General features: G+C 40.0%; 1 protein-coding gene across 3 annotated transcripts in view; it reads left to right on the top strand.

Annotated features, from left to right (window-relative positions):
- tbc1d8b (TBC1 domain family member 8B) overlaps window positions 1–16,594 on the top strand; it is a 24,004-nt gene extending 7,410 nt beyond the window's left edge. The window contains exons 2-21 of one of the 3 annotated variants that reach the window (XM_015046064.1): window positions 1,321–1,431; window positions 1,658–1,776; window positions 2,308–2,533; window positions 4,046–4,286; window positions 4,400–4,607; window positions 4,694–4,861; window positions 4,959–5,120; window positions 6,183–6,333; window positions 6,455–6,669; window positions 7,544–7,661; window positions 7,755–8,040; window positions 8,136–8,265; window positions 8,357–8,455; window positions 8,832–8,900; window positions 8,981–9,221; window positions 9,301–9,366; window positions 11,759–11,875; window positions 12,006–12,053; window positions 12,740–12,837; window positions 12,921–16,594. In XM_015046064.1, coding sequence (XP_014901550.1) covers window positions 1,321–1,431; window positions 1,658–1,776; window positions 2,308–2,533; window positions 4,046–4,286; window positions 4,400–4,607; window positions 4,694–4,861; window positions 4,959–5,120; window positions 6,183–6,333; window positions 6,455–6,669; window positions 7,544–7,661; window positions 7,755–8,040; window positions 8,136–8,265; window positions 8,357–8,455; window positions 8,832–8,900; window positions 8,981–9,221; window positions 9,301–9,366; window positions 11,759–11,875; window positions 12,006–12,053; window positions 12,740–12,837; window positions 12,921–13,355 — 3,308 coding nt within the window. In that variant the 3' untranslated portion in view covers window positions 13,356–16,594. The remainder of the gene's footprint in view (window positions 1–1,320; window positions 1,432–1,657; window positions 1,777–2,307; window positions 2,534–4,045; window positions 4,287–4,399; window positions 4,608–4,693; window positions 4,862–4,958; window positions 5,121–6,182; window positions 6,334–6,454; window positions 6,670–7,543; window positions 7,662–7,754; window positions 8,041–8,135; window positions 8,266–8,356; window positions 8,456–8,831; window positions 8,901–8,980; window positions 9,222–9,300; window positions 9,367–11,758; window positions 11,876–12,005; window positions 12,054–12,739; window positions 12,838–12,920) is intronic. The other 2 variants (XM_015046065.1, XM_015046066.1) reach the window with 2 other exon arrangements.
- Window positions 16,595–17,043: the final 449 nt, after the last annotated feature.

The following is a 17,043-nucleotide window of genomic DNA, read 5'->3' as shown; positions in this document are numbered from 1 at the left end:
GTGGGCCGGTTCCGGCCCGTGGGCCGTACATTTGACATCCCTGTCTTAGAGTGCTACTGAAGAGTCTTTTATTTTTTCGTTTGCGGATGCTTGTGTTTCAGTTGAATTTCACAGGACAGATCTCACATTATTTGTGGAAAAAGCTGTGAACTTAAGCATCATGGTGTTGTGGTTTACATTTGAACAGCAGTGCAGACACTTTGGAGAGCCACTGTAGATGTAGACATATTGGGAGTGATCAAGAACTGTACCACAACACAAGTCAAAAGCTGTTGCTTGTTTTTATATTTTCTAAATAAATAATAATAAATAACTGGGTTTATCTAGATATTGATGTTTTGAGACTAAATTGTGCATTTTTCATGTATATATTATGAATCAAAACAGAGCATCATGATCGGAGATCGCCACGTGTTTAAATACATACATATTTAATCCATATTTTTTAAGTTTCAGTATATGTAGATAAACTATAAAACATAGGTTTTGGAGGATTATGACTATAAACATCCACATTCTTTTATGGTTTTGGTTTTTAAGATAATAAATCTGGATTGTTTTCAGCATATATTTATTTAAAGTCCACATTTGAAGCCCATTGTCACAATAATCCTGCCTGACACAGGCATTGTTAGATACACCTTCTAAACACTTACCAGAGCAGGAAGGTAAGTGGCAGATAATTACTAACATAAGTGGTTTCCAGGATTGGATCTAAAAATACTATGGTTGAAATGAAGACGGCAGAGGCGATGTACTTAACAAAATGAATCAGGAGGCTAAAGTCCTTTTTGCTTTGATTTGATTTTATTCTTTTAAACCAGAAACATATTTTTCAGTCTCGACATAAGTACATGAATGGTGTCATTTGATTTGGATGTGCCAAGTGCTTTACGACTTGGCAGCTCATTTTGAGCCCATATGGGGAGCCGACAGCAGGGAGGCCGGTCCAGTACTGATGCAGCCCATTAGAAAGTGGTTTCAGCGCAACATTGTTAATAATTCATGGAGGGCTCGACAGAGAGCGGGTGTAAAGGTAACAGATTTGACTAAATTTAGAGCTGGGGGCATTATTAATATCCGCTGCCAGGCCATGTTTTTTAAAGCTGTACTGCGATCCAAGTATTAAACGGACCGACTAATGTTGATGGGTGCTGTACTGTTTAAATTATTCATCATCAATCATCTTGTGTAATTGCACAAGTTGACACAGTTTTAGGTGGTCATACAGTTGAGACTTTTTATTAAATTCTTGTGATGGTTGTAGATTATTCAGATATTTTTCTGACACACTGGTTTTGGATCTGCTGTGTCTTACAGGCCTGCTTGTGGGAACTCTAGACACTGTGTTGGACTCGACATCCAAAGTTGCTCCTTACCGCATTTTGCACCACACACCAGACTCGCAGGTCTACTGGTCCATAGCATGTGGTGCGTTGCTGGCTTTTTAACCTGAATCAAGCATTTTTAGGATCTTCTCCACAGATTATTATACAGAAGAGTGTGAAGTTGTTGGCCTACTCAGCAAAATTCATAAAATATTATTATATTAAAAAAAAAACACTGTTAATTTTTCAGCTAATTTCATGTAGGTGTAAAACGGTGATCAGTTGGAGTTTTGTTTTTATTTGCTTTCTTTCACTGTTCCTGGGGTCAGGGGTCACCAAAGAAGAAATCGATCAGCACTGGGATTGGCTGCAGCAGAACATCATGAGGACACTCTCTGTGTTTGACTCCACTGAAGACATCACCAGCTTCGTACAGGGGAAGATTAGAGTAAGAGGCTGTTAAACACTCAGCCAAATAAAGGCTATTATCAAGTATCTAAATGAAATATTCATTCTCCTTATTTTATTTTTTTTTTTAAGTTTTGCTTTTTTCTTGAATTTTGTGGGATTGTATGTGATAAACACACTCACTATGGTGTATAACTGAGAAACGGAAGGGAAGTGATACATGGCTACAAACATTTTAGATATATATGGTATTTATGGGAATAAGAATCTGAAAAGTGTGGTGTGCATGTATAATTAAGTGCAGAGGAGTACTTGTAGAGCCATATTTCACTTCAATTACATTTACAAGTTTGGATTTCTTTCAGTAAGTCGTAAATATAGACCAGCTTTGCACATCTAGAGACAAAACATTTTGCCTGTTTTTCTTTTATTTAATTATGTGCTGGGTTTTGGGCTTTCACATTCAATCCCACAAAGATGCATTCATTTTTGTGGATGTAATGTGACAACATCTAAAGGTTCCATTGGTATTAATACTTCTGTAAGGAATAAATATTGTTTTTTTTTTCAGGGCCTTATTGCTGAAGAAGGGAAGACCTCTCTGGTGCTGGAGGACGATCCAGAAAAATTCAGAGAAGCCCTTTTGAGGTTTGAGAAGTGGTTTGAGCTGCCCGCCCAGGAAAAGCTGGTCACATATTACTCATGCAGCTACTGGAAAGGCAAAGTCCCCTGCCAGGGCTGGCTCTACCTCAGCACAAATTTTCTGTGCTTTTACTCGTACCTTCTGGGATCTGAGGGTAAGCGACGTCCGTGCTGTTACCTGTGCTTAATTTTGTCGAGAAAATGTTGTTTTAATGTGACTAAGAGTGCTGTAACTGCTATCGGCTTCCAATTGGGGCTTTTATGGCTTTAAGGGAAAATAGCTGCTGGATGCTTCCAAAATTGTGAAAGAGCAATTACAGCTGACTCACAGTGTAGAATTGGAAAGGGCAATGGGTAATACTGAACTGTGGGTCACAGAGAAAGGTTTTAAAACGTTTTTGTTATATTTAAAAAAAAAAAAATGGGGAAAAAAAAGCTATGAGTAGTTGTTTCGGGGAAATGTGAAACAAATAATTACATTTTAAGTTGCTTGTTAAGCATAGAAATTTTAAGACATTTCTGAAGTGGGGAAAAAAAAAATTTCTATCACCTTCAGTAAAACAGAACAACACTAACAAATGACTGCTGATGTGTTGTATCACACCAGATTTAAATCTCTCTCAGTAATTATCACACTGACTGCTTTTTGAAAATAAAGACTTAAATATAAAGCGGTCAAATTGATGTGTGGCCACTTATTGGTGCCACACCTGCAGGATAAAGTCTGCACTTTTGCAACAATATTGTCTATACAGGAAGTGTGGGAGAACTTGACTAAAGTAAGACAGATGGGAAGACACTGATTTTACCTGACCTATTAAAAACTGTTTCTCTGTTGGAATCACTTTCTTGCGTCAGTGTTATTGAAAAACCGGAATCTTAGATTTAAAGGAAGCAACAACCTAAATCTTAGTAATGAAGAAAATGCAATTTATGACACGTCTAGGAAAGATGAAGCAGGAAGTAAACACCCTGACCAAGAGGCAACTGTTAAGGATAACTAGCTTTCAATGAGTAATTCTTTATCTGTGTCTGAGCCAAATGAAGGAGACGGCACTTGAGCTGGACTAAAATGGGAGAAGGTGAGCTCAGAGCAACGTTTTGACAGCTTCGTTACTGTAGCGTGGGTAAACGCTACGTTACTAAAACAGAGACTGATTATGTGGAGAGAAGTGACACATTCATGACTTGCCTCCCTTATATAGATTATTTGTGGCACTTTGGAGAAAATGAAATGTTGCTGTCGTGCGTAGCAGGGAAACGATGCCGGTCAGATCTCGAGTAGAAATCACAGCGTTTTCTTCTTGTTTTCAGTTTCAGCCTTGAGAATGTCGTTGTTTATTGAATCCATTAAAATAGCAGAAAAGTTCATTTATTTCAATAAATTAATTCCCAACAGACTGGGGTTTTTTATTTCTTAGTTTTGATGATTTCCTGCTTGCAGCTCATTAAAAACACCATATTTAACATTAAAATATATCAGACCAATAAAAAACATTTTAATACAGAAATGTGGACTTAATGAAAATTAAAAGATTACATGTAAATCTTCCTGTTGTGTGCATAATGGCTTGCATCACAGGCCTGAACACAGTTGAAAAAGTAACGCTGTAAAAATGTCTCCAAGATAATTGCTTTTAAATGGGTTTGTTGTGCTGACTCTGCAGTCAAACTGATCATCTCCTGGGACGAGATCTGGAGGCTGGAGAAAACATCGAATGTTATCCTGACTGAGAGCATCCATGTTTTGGCTCATGGGGAGGATCATTATTTCTCCATGCTGCTGCATCTCAGTGAGACGTTTGTCATCATGGAGCAGCTTGCTAACTACTCCATCAAGCGTCTGTTTGATAAAGAGGCTTTCCAGGGAGAGCCTGCTCTCTCCGACCCACTTCAGATTACCAAGAGGTACTGGCCTGTTTACAGCTACTCTGGAAAATCAAACCTGGGGAAGGAATCGGCTAATTTATTTTATTTTTATTGTGACATTTTTGTGGTTTCTGTTACTCGTTTTCCCGCAGAGGCCTTGAAGCTCATGCAAAAAGTGAGCAGTTCCGGGCGTTTTTCAGACTTCCCAAAGAGGAAAACCTATTAGAAGTGCACGAGAGCTTCCTGTGGGTGCCATTCAGTCATTTTAATACGCTTGGCAAGATCTGCCTGTCCGAGAACTACCTTTGTTTTGCCAGTCAGGACGGCAGCCAATGTCACATCATCATTCCAATGCGAGAGGTAAAGCGGTATTTCTAAATCAGTAGTGACCCAGCGCTAAATCCAGTACCCTGGCTGACCCGTCGGCCCATGTTGCCGTCTTGCAGGTCATTAATGTCGAGAAGCCCGATTCCAGCAGCCGGGCTTTGACGGTGTGCGTGCGCGGCAAGAGAGCGTTGCGTTTCTCCGAGGTGCGGGACTACCAGCGGCTCGCTAACACGATCCGCAGCAGATGTGGGATCAGTGCCAGCCCACAGCACTCGGCTTCATCAGAGGTAAGAAGATTGCATGTTTTACTTGGGCTATTTTCATCTCGTAGTTTATGTCGCTGGTTGACAGCAGACTGATGTATGGCGTGTCTTTACCGCTAAGGCCATACGAGGCGAATGCCAGTCCCTCATAAATCACTTTGAGGACAATCCGGAGGATGTGACTCTCATGGTGGGACAGAAAGACACCAGCAAGGCTGTGAGCACCGAGGCCCTCATGACCGTCTTTCACCCTCAAGACGTTGAAAACCTCGATCCCAAAATGGTAAGCAGAAAAAAATTAAGTATAATGCCACTGAGCAGGAGTAGCGTTAACGGAATATTTTCCGTATTTGACGGAAAAGTTGAAGCCCGTCCGTCATTTTGACTGAAGTTTAAACTTTTTACATTTTCTGACCAGTGTTTTTCATTGGATGTCTCAGTTTGGCTCGGATGAGAAAACCTTTGACATTAATTACACAGACTATAAATGGAAATAAGCCTAAAAGCAAAATCCTGCTATGGAACATTTAGATAAATAGGTAACACTTTATTTGAAGAGGGTTGAATAAGACTGACATAACACTGTCATAAACATGACATAACACCTGTCATGAACATGAATAAGCCTTCATGAACAGTTATGACTGTTGTCATAAAGCGTCATTCGGTAAATTATGACACTTTTAATACAAAGTTGACATTATTCAAAATGTCTTTGTTATGACAACTTGACATTAACCAGGAAATCATTACTGTTTAAATTTTACCTTTAATAACATAAAGTTATCTAATTTTTAAAGTGCAATCAGTAATACTTTTATAACAAATTTATGTCAGTAATGATTTCCTGGTTAATGTCAAGTTGTCATAAAAAAAACATTTTGAATAATGTCAACTTTGTATTAAAAGTGTCATAATTTACCGAATGACACTTTATGACAACAGTCATAAATATTCATGAAGGCTTATTTATGTTCATGACAGATGTTATGTCATGTTTATGACAGTGTCATGACAGTCTTATTCACCCCCCTTCAAATAAAGTGTTACCGATAAATATTATTGGGTGTATCTGTTTAAATTTGAAACTTGTACGTCTTAATTTTCACTCACTTTGACAAAATCACAGTAAATTCAAAGTTGTGAATTCAGCTTTTAGGTCTGAAATTAATCAATGTTGCATGTTGCATAACGTGTTACGCTGGGAAAGAAAGAGTAGGTCAAATTCTTCACTAAAAGCTCACACACAGTCATCCGTTCCCATAATGAGTGTTTTTGAGACTGGAGGTTTGAAAAATGAAGACTAATAAATTATGTGAACGAGAAGATTTACTGTGTTTCTCAGCTGAAAGAGAAGATGAAGGAGCAGTCCTGGAACATCCATTTCTCTGAATACGGACGTGGGACCAGCATGTTTTTCACCAAGAAGACACGAGACCTGATTGTCCGAGGCGTTCCCGAGTCCCTGAGGGGAGAACTGTGGATGCTGTTTTCAGGTTTATATCTGTACATCAGATACCACTCCTGCATTCTGCAGGCAAACACTTTGAGCAGATCGCATCTAAACCGTGTGAAGACACTGCCGTGTTTGTGTTTGGGCTCACTGCGGGTTCACAGGAGCTGTAAACGACATGGCCACTCACCCCGGCTGCTACACTGAGCTGGTGGAGCAGTCTCTGGGCACCAGCACTTTGGCCACGGACGAGATCGAAAGAGACCTGCACCGCTCTCTCCCAGAACACCCGGCGTTTCAGAGCGACACGGGAATCTCAGCTCTGCGCAGAGTCCTCACTGCGTACGCCTACAGAAACCCAAAGATCGGATACTGCCAGGTACTCGGGCTGTCTCCAACGATGCAGTTTAATGTCTGAGACAGATTAGTTGACTTTTTTAATTTGTGTGGGAATGAAGTTGATGAGACGGAAACATGCATGAGATACCAGGAGGGCAAACTTCATTCTCCAGTTTTTAAAAACACCAACCAGTGGCGTGTTTCTTTTCATTAAAAATGATAGTAAACCCACAGCTAGTTTATGAAGTATGAAGTTTTACAAAAACTCCATACTTCAGTTTTATTAAAAAAAAATCTAAGTTTTTATAAAATAACAAAAGATCTCTATTGCTTTCTGTATATGTAGATTGATGACATCACAACAGGTAGTCAGGACTCTTCTTTCGCAATACATTGATCAGAATTCAGTTTCAGATCTGTTTAATTATTCTTTAAGTTTGACCTGCTGATACAGATTTTAGTTGATTATGTTTTCTCTCAGAGAACTGTAAGATAAAAAGACATAATATTTAAAATATCTGCGGAAGTTTCTTTTGTCTACATACCAAATTAAAGCAAAAATAACCAAACAAATAGAAAAACTGAATGTTCATAAATAACTATGCATATCTGAAGGACGTTTAATGTTCTTGTTTTTGATGTAGCATGATGTAACTGACTTTTGCATAATACTCTTTCAAGTTATAGAAATGTAACAAACCTGTTGTCCCTGGTTTCTACTCCAGCTATGTACTACACAGTCATAGTACTACAAACATCTTGTTGTCATGGGAACATTGCACACATGCGGCTGATGCAGTGGAAAATAGAGATCAGATTCCTGAGTCGCTGCCAAGTCTAATTCTGCTGGTGCTGCAGGTCAAAGGTCGTTTTCTCTGACAGCGCTGAATCGGTGTGCTCCTCGCCCCGTGTAGGCCATGAACATTCTCACCTCCGTCCTGCTGCTGTACGCCAAGGAGGAGGAGGCGTTCTGGCTGCTGGTGGCCGTCTGTGAGAGGATGCTGCCGGACTACTTCAACCGACGAATTATCGGTGAAACTGCGAGCAGCGGATTCAGAAGCTTTAATTTTCCGGCTCTTATTGGTGCGCAGTTGAGACGTGCAACTGTGTTTTTTCCCGTTTCAGGCGCTCTGGTGGACCAGGCGGTGTTCGAGGACCTTATCAGAGAAAACCTCCCGCAGCTGGTGGACCACATGACGGATCTGAGCTTCTTCTCGTCCGTGTCCCTGTCGTGGTTCCTCACGCTCTTCATCAGCGTCCTGCCCATCGAGAGCGCCGTCAACGTGGTCGACTGCTTCTTCTACGATGGCATAAAAGCCATCCTGCAGCTCGGCCTCGCCGTGCTGGATTACAACATGGAGGCCCTGATCGCCTGCAACGACGACGCAGAAGCGGTCACCATCCTCAACAGGTCCGCATGCGTCCAGAAGCAAGGAAGATTGTCGCATTTCATGCATAAATGCTCTACAAACTGTGATCCATCCATTTGTGATGGTTCTCCTTCAGGTTCTTCGATAGCGTGACGAACAAAGACAGCCCGTTGCCCCCAACGGTGCAGCAGGCTTCAGTGGGCAACAACGACAAAGCGTCGCACGTCAGTGTGGATATCAGCGAGCTGATCCGAGAAGCCTATGAGGTGTTTTATTTAAAAAAATGTCCCCATTTTACTTTTAATCAGAAGTGTTTTTGTGGTTATTGCTTGATAAGTCCAACTTCTCCTCTGGCAGAAATACGGACATTTTCGATCAGAGGAAGTTGAGAGTTCACGGAAGAGGAACAAGCTGCATGTGATCCAGACGCTAGAGGATACAACCAAGCAAAACGTGGTGAGTGATTAGATTATTACTAAGCCTGACGCAAAAAGCAATTAATTGAAATGAGCTCAATTTCCATTGTGATAATTAATATTTTTTAAGGGATTTTTTTTTTACAGAGATATCATAATCTATTTTGGTTATGGTTTTGGTTGCAAGTCTGTTTTATTTATTGCTTTTGGTATTTTATTTTGTTTTGGATATTTAAAAGATCTTCCAGCGTTTTTTTTTTGTTCTCCCACAAATTAAAGTTTATTGGTCTCTTAATATCAATATATTAATTTGAAATGGTATCAAAATATTACTAGGACAATCTGTTGTCCTAGTAAAATGTATCATGATAGGCCTATTTACGATGGATTTAATGATTAATTAATATTTGTTTCAGATCCGAGTCGTGTCCCAAGATGTCCGATTTACATCCTCGCAGCTTGACGAGCTTTATAACTTGTTCAAAGTGAGTCCATAACATTACGCAGCACATTCCTTCCTTTAAAAAAAGACATAAAACAGTGATCAGATCACGCTTCTTTTCAGAGGCAGCATTTCCTCAGCTGTTACTGGACGATGAAGAGTCCAGCTCTGCTCCACCATGACCCCAGCCTGGCCTACCTGGAGCAGTACCAGCTGGGATTCCAGCAGTTCAGCGAGCTCTTCTCCCTGCTGGAGCCCTGGGCCTTCTGCGCCTCCAAGAGCACGCTCTCCCTCTGGGTCTTCCGCCTCATCGACGAGAACCAGGACGGCCTCGTCAACTTTAAGGAGTTCTGCTACGCTCTCGGTACGTTTTGCTGGATTTCTCCCGTCGTTTCTCCCCGCTGCTGCTGCTGCTGGTACTATAAAGGATTTTATTTCCACAGATACCTTATACGGAGTATCTTTCACAAATAAGCTGAAGTTCCTCTTCAAGCTCCACCTGCCGCCAGGTTAGTGATGAACGACTGGACAGAAGTGACCAAATTTGTCATACTTTGAACCTTTAAAGCCCTTATACGACGCAATGCATCGTTTTGCTGAAGTATTCACACCTCATAAAATTTACACATTTTATGTTTCGATCGTAAACTTCAATATGTTTTACTGGATGTTTATCTAATAACCTGATACATAGAGTAAAAAAAATTAAGTGATGATTCTCAAAACTTTTTTCTTGATAAAAATCTGTTTAATGTGTTCAACCCCCTTTTAGGGCTGCAACTAACAGCTATGTCAGCAATCAATTAATCTATTGATTATTTTGATGATTAATTGCATTTTTTTAATGGCACAAATTTTTTCATTCAACCACTTTTTTATACAGTATTGTAAATACATTAAAATATACAAATAATTAAATACATTTTTAAATAAGAAAATAAACACAAAATAACACACATTTACTTTTACTTCCTGTTGGAATATCACATAAAAGTTAAATAAAATCCATTAAAGATTCAAGCAGCATGGATTTTTTCTTTATTTACTGTGGTAACTGATTCTTTAGCAGTTGACACATTTTAATCTCAAGTTTGTAAAGTTATATCCCTGCAGTTTACAGAACGACGTATTGTTTATTTTTTAGCTTCCTGTGTTACCACACACGATTTCCCAACACGTTCACTTTACACCAGTCGTGAAGAACAAGTTAAAGCCGAAGTCGGACAGTTCTAATCCAGCTGCGGTTTTTCTACACGACTTTAAAACATACGGCTTGTCATTTCAAAAGTCAGGATTTGTAGGGCGAGCGGCGCTCAGCCTCGGGCAAGACGCTGTCCTTGAATGTGTGGCTCTCATCTCCGTGATGTGTCACCGCCTTCTCGGAGGCTGGGGGTAAGAATAGCCCAGGCTGGATGAGGGAACTTGCCATGGCAACGATGGGTGTCAGGAGCCGCAAGGGCTTTTCTGCCGTGGGATGGTTCCTCTAAAAACGGGAGCGATGCAGCGAAAGAGCTGCTCAGATCGCAACTGACAGCTTAGCAGCAGATGAGCCCTGAGTCACCGTTGGTGCTGTGCCAGGCCAATAAACATCAAGCTGCACAGCCTGTGTCTCATGCAGAGGGCCGAGCGCTGCAGCACCAAGGACAGGTCACACCAGGGTGCTGCCAGTCTCCTTATTTTGTTGGGATTCAGCCTAAGTCAGCCACTGGAAGCCGTCTTTGTCATCCGCTTCCTCTTCCCAAGCAAAAGGTGCCGCTCCAGACACTTTATTGATCCAGGAAATCGAATCATGTGCTCTCTGAGCGGAGAATCTTTCAGCCCTAACAAAAGGTGCAGCAGCTGGGCGCACTTATCAGTCGCAAAGGGCAGCGAACGCACAGTTACATCATTGTTGTTTTTTGTTTGCAGCGGGGGGAAGTGAACTTTTCATTCCTTTACACGTCGAAGCGCAGCAGGAGTTATCAGTTTCCCTGCATTCCCACCCACTAAGCGTCGGATAGAAAAAGAAAAAAGTGGAGCATATTGGATTAAACGGATAAAATTATGCAAATTGAATTGAGATTGACACAGGAGAAGTTTTCTGTGTCAGATTAAAGTGCGGACCTCAGGCGGTGCTGCACCAAGCCGTCAGGCAGATGAAATGATATTTGCTTGACTTGTCGGGATAATTGTTTAATCAGTGCATGAAAGCAACACGCATGCCTGCACCCACATGTGGTCATGAGTGGGGCTTGGAGCTCAGAGGTATTGTGATTCTTTAAAAAATATTCAACCTTTTTTTGTCCCCAATTTTTTTGTACACATAATGATGTGAAGAAGTTTTTTCCCACCTTTTGTAATTATTTTTTTATATGTTTGATTCACACGCAAATGTTTCAGAGAAAAAAATCCAAACCTACAAGGCCCAGTAAGTTGGTATGCCACACTTTTCAGTTTTTTACCACGTACCTGGCGTCCTTAACAAACCCGACTAACATAGTAAAGTAAACATCTTGTGCCTTTCAAGATGAAATTCAGAGTGCTTCAAGAACGAAATAAAAGATGCACAAAAACAGATTCGACGTTTTACAAACTTTCAGGGACAGTTGGAAAAAAAAAAAAATTTAAAGAATAATTTCATGCAGTGGAAAAAATTTATTTAAAATGCAGAATTTTTTTTTTATTTGTGCTATAGTAGATTTTTTTCTAACATCTTTCTGCAACACATCAAAAATTAAATAAATTTAAAACTTTTTTACAAGTACAAAGTAATTCAATCATAGACTGTTTACCTATTTTCTAAGGGTCAGCATGTCTTAAACTTATATTTTTACAAAACTACATTGGATTCTGTCTTAATTTCTGTTTTCTTCTGCCTGTGTGGTTTATTCTCTGCCGCCTCTCTGTCCATTCTGCTTTCAGCGCTCTCACAGACTGTCTCTTTAGCTTTCACAGGTAGTCCTTTGCACTTAAAGGAACAAAGAGTCCAGCAATTTCTTCCAACAATTGAAGACTCCTCTCACTTGACCAGACTCGCTGGTTAGCCTCTACTCTTCTTCTTCTCCCTAAAAACTCAGATTTCTCTCCTTTTTTTCTAACTCTCATGATTCAGTCCTTGTCTGAAGGTTTTCCTCGGTGCAGTTTAACATGTCACCCATTTCTTTTTCAGCCTTTGATCTTCCCGAAGACGGTGTCATAAGAAAAAGTCCTGAAAGAGGTAGGGTTACTTCTATATTTGCAGCTCTATCTTCGGGTTTCTTGTGGTGACTGGAAAAGTCTGGGGTTTTATTTTCAAACAGCGGATGGAGAAAAATTTTTCCTAACTCTGTTCCCTACTTCTTAGTCTAAAAGTTGTGCTTCCGTCCTTCCTTTTCTGTGTCCTTCCTTTATTTTCTTTCCTTTTTCCTTCCTTGTTTCCATCCTTTTTTCTCTTATGCTTTTTTTCTTTCTTTGATACATGTGTCATTCCTCATATCTTCCTTCCTACCTCCCATCTCTGTACTTTTTTCTTTCGTATTCTTTCCTCCATCCTTCCTTGCTTTCCCTTTCTGACTTCCTCCTTTACCTCCTTGTTCTTCCTTCTCTCCACATATCCTAATTTTCTTCCATGTGTTTTTTCCTTCCTTGATTTCTTTACCTTATTCTTCTTCCTTTTTGCCCTAGTGTAGCCTTTTTCCTTAGAGTTTCTGGTTTTGCTGGTTCCACACTGAAAACCTCAACAAGGTAGAAATACCTGCCATAAGTTTCTAGTGATCTGTTGCCTTTTATAACGACTCTATGGGGCTGAGAGCTCTTTATGATAAGTCTGCAAAAGAAGGATATCTTTGATATAAAAGATGTCAAAGATACCCTGAAGACTGTTTGTGTTTTCATCTGATCCTCTCCCGCCTGTCACACCAACAGGCAGGGGAAAGGTTGATCTTCAGGCCTATCTGAAGCAGTGGCAAAATGAAATACTTAAGAAGGAGGAAACGATCAAGGATCTACCAAGAATTAATCAGGTAATTCATCTAATCGTCTGTTTATTTACGTTAAGGAATGAACCACCTCTATAGAACGATGTCGTCTTGATTTCCCACCTCAGGCTCAGTTCATCCAGTTCTCCAAGACCCTCTATAACATCTTCCACGGCGACCCGGAGGAGGAGTCCCTGTACCGGGCCGTAGCCCACGTGACCAGCCTCCTCCTGAGGATGGAGGAGGTTGGCCGGAGGCTGCAGGAGCCCAGCAGCCCGCCCGCCGAGGCCACGCAGCCTGCCAGCACCGCCGCTTCTGTTGAGGCGTCTTCGACCCAAGAGGCCTCCGGCAACCCGAAGACCTCGGACGCCTCCGGCTCTCACAGCAGCCAGGAGGGGGCGACGGAGCAGCAGGACCCGGATTGGTCGTTTTCCTTTGAGCAGGTTCTGGCTTCGCTGCTCAACGAGCCGGCCATCGTCGGCTTCTTTGAGCGGCACGTCCACATTCAGACGAAACTGGGACAAGCCAGGGTTGCGCAGCTCAAACTGAAGGCCAATAAGTAAAAAAAGGACGCATAAGGGAATCATTACTGTGTTTCTGACTCGCGCTACAGGTTTCATTTCCTTTCTCCAGATTGGAATGTGGATTTTGACGCTAAAGCAGGTTTAAAATTCTGCGTACATTTCGCTGATGATCCGAAAGACACTACAGGAGCTTCACTGACCGACACACCCGGTGTGTTTTTAATTTTAACCTAATCTCATTATGCATTTCACCCCTGTTCTCTCATGTAGCTGCACTTTCACAAGTCAGATTTAAGAAACTGAGTCAAACGTGATAAATACCTGACAAGTCTAGAACATCAATAGGCTAGGAATCTGTTTCTGAATGTTTAAATGTATATCAGATTAGTATGCACTACTTAGAATGAAACAACAGTGTCTGATAGTTTGTCCTTTGACTTGTTAGATTTGCCCAGAACTTCGGCTTAATGTAAGAAACACCAGCTTAGTTACTAGCGGAGTAGAGCAGTAGTGGGTAGAGGACACATTGTGCTGCTGTTCCTGGAAGCCATAAACTGTTCAGAGTTTATCTGACTGGAAATGACACATTCTGAGAGCAAAAAAAGAAATTATTAAACTTTAGTGGAAAACATTTGCAATAACCAGGGCTGGATTTAGGATTATGGGGCAAGATTTTCTTTCCACATGCACATTACAATAAATAGCTAGATATACATCAACTCCAGGTTTTATTTATTTATTTTATCTTTGTTTCTGTCTTCTATAAAAAGTTCCTCATAAGTATATTAAAAAATGTCTTTATCCACACAAAAATGGGCTGAAATGTTAAGATGCCTGTATGGGGAGATTGAACTACACAAAAAAAAGAACATATTCATTTTAGACACTTTCGGAGGTGTGTAACATTAAATTTGAATATTATCTCAAAAATTACTTTATTTGCAAGTTCAAAAAGTAAAAAACTCCCATTTAAATTCATTAAACGCAAAACAATCAAGCAATATTTCTGTTTGTACACAGCTAATAAAAACCCCAAACTTTGCTTCTACTTGAGGAAAAGATTTTATGAAAGAAATTTTGGTACAGAGGTTTATTGATGTGGTCATGTTATGATGTATATAACCAACCAAAGAAGCTGCCTGTTCAGAGTACTGCATCTACACATAATGATGGAAAGTTGAGTGGAAGGAAAAAATATCGTGGAAGAAGATGCAAGAATTGTAGAGCCACATCTATTAGACAGTTTGGGGGAAATTTATAAGCTGTGTGCTAGGAGATAAAAGAGCTAACACAAACAGATGGATTGTGGAAATGATTTAAAACTGTTGGATTATTTAATCCACTCTTTAACCAGAAACATCAGAAGGGTGTACCAATTCTGTAATTCATGCAAACGGAGTGCCAGTATGTAAACCAAAGCATTGTGTAAACCTGATTTTTTATTTTATTTTTTTCTGAGAAACAGGATTTGGGATTTTGTATTAGCTGTAAGCCATAAATAACAATAAATTAGAATAAAATGGTTCAAATAATCTTTACAAAAAAAACCTCTAACTTTCCAGTGATATTGGAAAAAGTTCCATTTTATTATATGCAAAATATGAAATAAAATTTAGACAGCAAAGCTGTGGGGCCCCCAGACTACTGCCCTGGTAAAGCCCTTGCTAAAGACCGGCCCTGGCAATAACATGCTGCAGAGGGCGCTGTTGTGCCACACAACACAGTCAGCTGTTTTGCTGCTTCAGCAGGCGAACATATCTTACACTGAACGACATAACCCAGGCTCGTGTTCGACAGGCTTCACTAGATCAACACATTTTTCATTAGTAGGTCAAAAATTTGCCTGAAAACCAGGAGATGTCCAGATTAACCTGCTGTGCGGCGTCTGCGGACCTCGCTGGACGACTCACTGTAACGTTCTGTCCGTCCGTGTTGGTTTCCTGTAACCGTGAGGCTTCTGTCGACCCAATGAACTCCAGGACTGTTGAACTTTTTGAAGGATATTTTTGCTTCATCGAATCTCAGGGTGACATTTGTGTAGACACATGAGGGGTTAAAAAGGGATATTTTTCAACCTGACATAAAACAGTATATCAACAGAATTATATACTAACGTGTGTCGTCTGCAGCATTTACATATAGAGCATGTTGTAGCATAGTTACAGGATTGGCAAGGCCTCTGCTTTCGCTGCTTGCTACAGGAAGCCAGATTTTTCAGTGTTTCTGCCTGTTTTTTTTTTTGTTTTGTGTGTGTGTCTCCTGTTTTTTGTCTTCATGTTGCTTCTGTCTCAGTGGACAATTTGCACAGTTGCTAGATTTACAAGCTGTAGATGTGCCTGTGTCTCGGTGGCAGGGGTCAGTGCAGCTTGTCGTCTCTTGGGGCCAAACCAACAGATTTATATGAAGCTCTAGAGTCTCTGCTTTTCTCCGGAGTAATTTTTTTTTTGTCTGTTTTTATGTGCCTCTTAAATGAAGCTGGAAATGTTGTGCTGGCTGTTTTTAATCATTTGCTGAATAATTATTTTGTTGTTGACTGACCAGGACTGAAGGACCAACCCTTTTTGTGTTGTATTAATTTTACTTTTACTGTTGAAGTTTACAAACTCATCTTAAACTCACCACTACTCTTTGGAGTAAAAAAAAGTAATAAATATGCCACTGTTTATATGTGAAATGTATAAGAAAATAGCAAAATGCATTATTGATGTTAGATATGTTATCCTTTCCTAATTTTAAAGTCTAATAATAAGTTATGGACCTCTCAAAAAGTCCTGAGTATCGACATGAGTTTAGTATCTACCTGTTATGACTGATGGGGAGGAAAAGGAGAAGCTAAATTTGAGCATGATTTTACTTTGTTAGTTACCGTTTGCCTGCAGTCATGTTTTGTTTTTGACATCTTTGAATGTCACAGTTATTCTGAAATGCAAGCAGCAACTAATTCTGGAACAGGATGTGCATGAATTGAGTTAGCATGCGTTGATCTGTTGCTTTCTCTTTATTCTTACATCACAAGTACTTTGATTTCAAGAGTATTTATTTGTCTTTGCAAAGCTAACGTATTCAGATCAAACATTCCTTTATGCAAAACATTTTTCAAACACCCATAAAAGTGTCTGTCCTCTTTGCAGAGGAGGAGAAAGTCGATGCACGGCTCTGAAAACCTCTCCAGTTCTTATTTTGCGATATTCGTGACGCTTGGATGTTTGTTTGATTTATATGGATTAGTTTGATTGGTGCCTAAATGTATGAGAATAAAGAGCAGTGATTTAACAAGTTGTCTTTTGTCTTAATAAATAAGATCTCTGTTGATGAACATATAGACTCACTGAGGATATTAAGCGTTCACACACATTTTTCTAGAGTCAAATTTTCAGAGTTCTCGGCCCATTAGGGCCATTTTAAACTGAAATAATTGTTTTAAAATTTATTTTCAAGAAATGTATGGCAGGTATTTCTATAATGGGAAGATATAAATGTTTAACCTCCAAAAACCTCAGAGTGCGGAGAAGAAACAAAGCTTTGTTTTGAGATTTGGCTGAATTTCATGCTTCTTATTGATCTTAACTTGCGCACAGTTAAAAGGTAGAAAAATCAACCGCATAATCAAAGTGTCACAACTTCACTGTATGAAACGGTTAAATGATAGGATTCATTCCAAGAACACTTGTACTTCATGTTTATCAGCATCAGTGGCGTTTTCTTCTGTTACCTTTGTATGACTCAC

The sequence above is a fragment of the Poecilia latipinna genome, unplaced genomic scaffold (genome assembly GCF_001443285.1).
Source record: "Poecilia latipinna isolate Pla-1442-1.1 unplaced genomic scaffold, P_latipinna-1.0 Scaffold763, whole genome shotgun sequence".
Classification (NCBI taxonomy): domain Eukaryota; kingdom Metazoa; phylum Chordata; class Actinopteri; order Cyprinodontiformes; family Poeciliidae; genus Poecilia; species Poecilia latipinna.
This window is presented reverse-complemented; position numbering and strand designations above follow the sequence as displayed.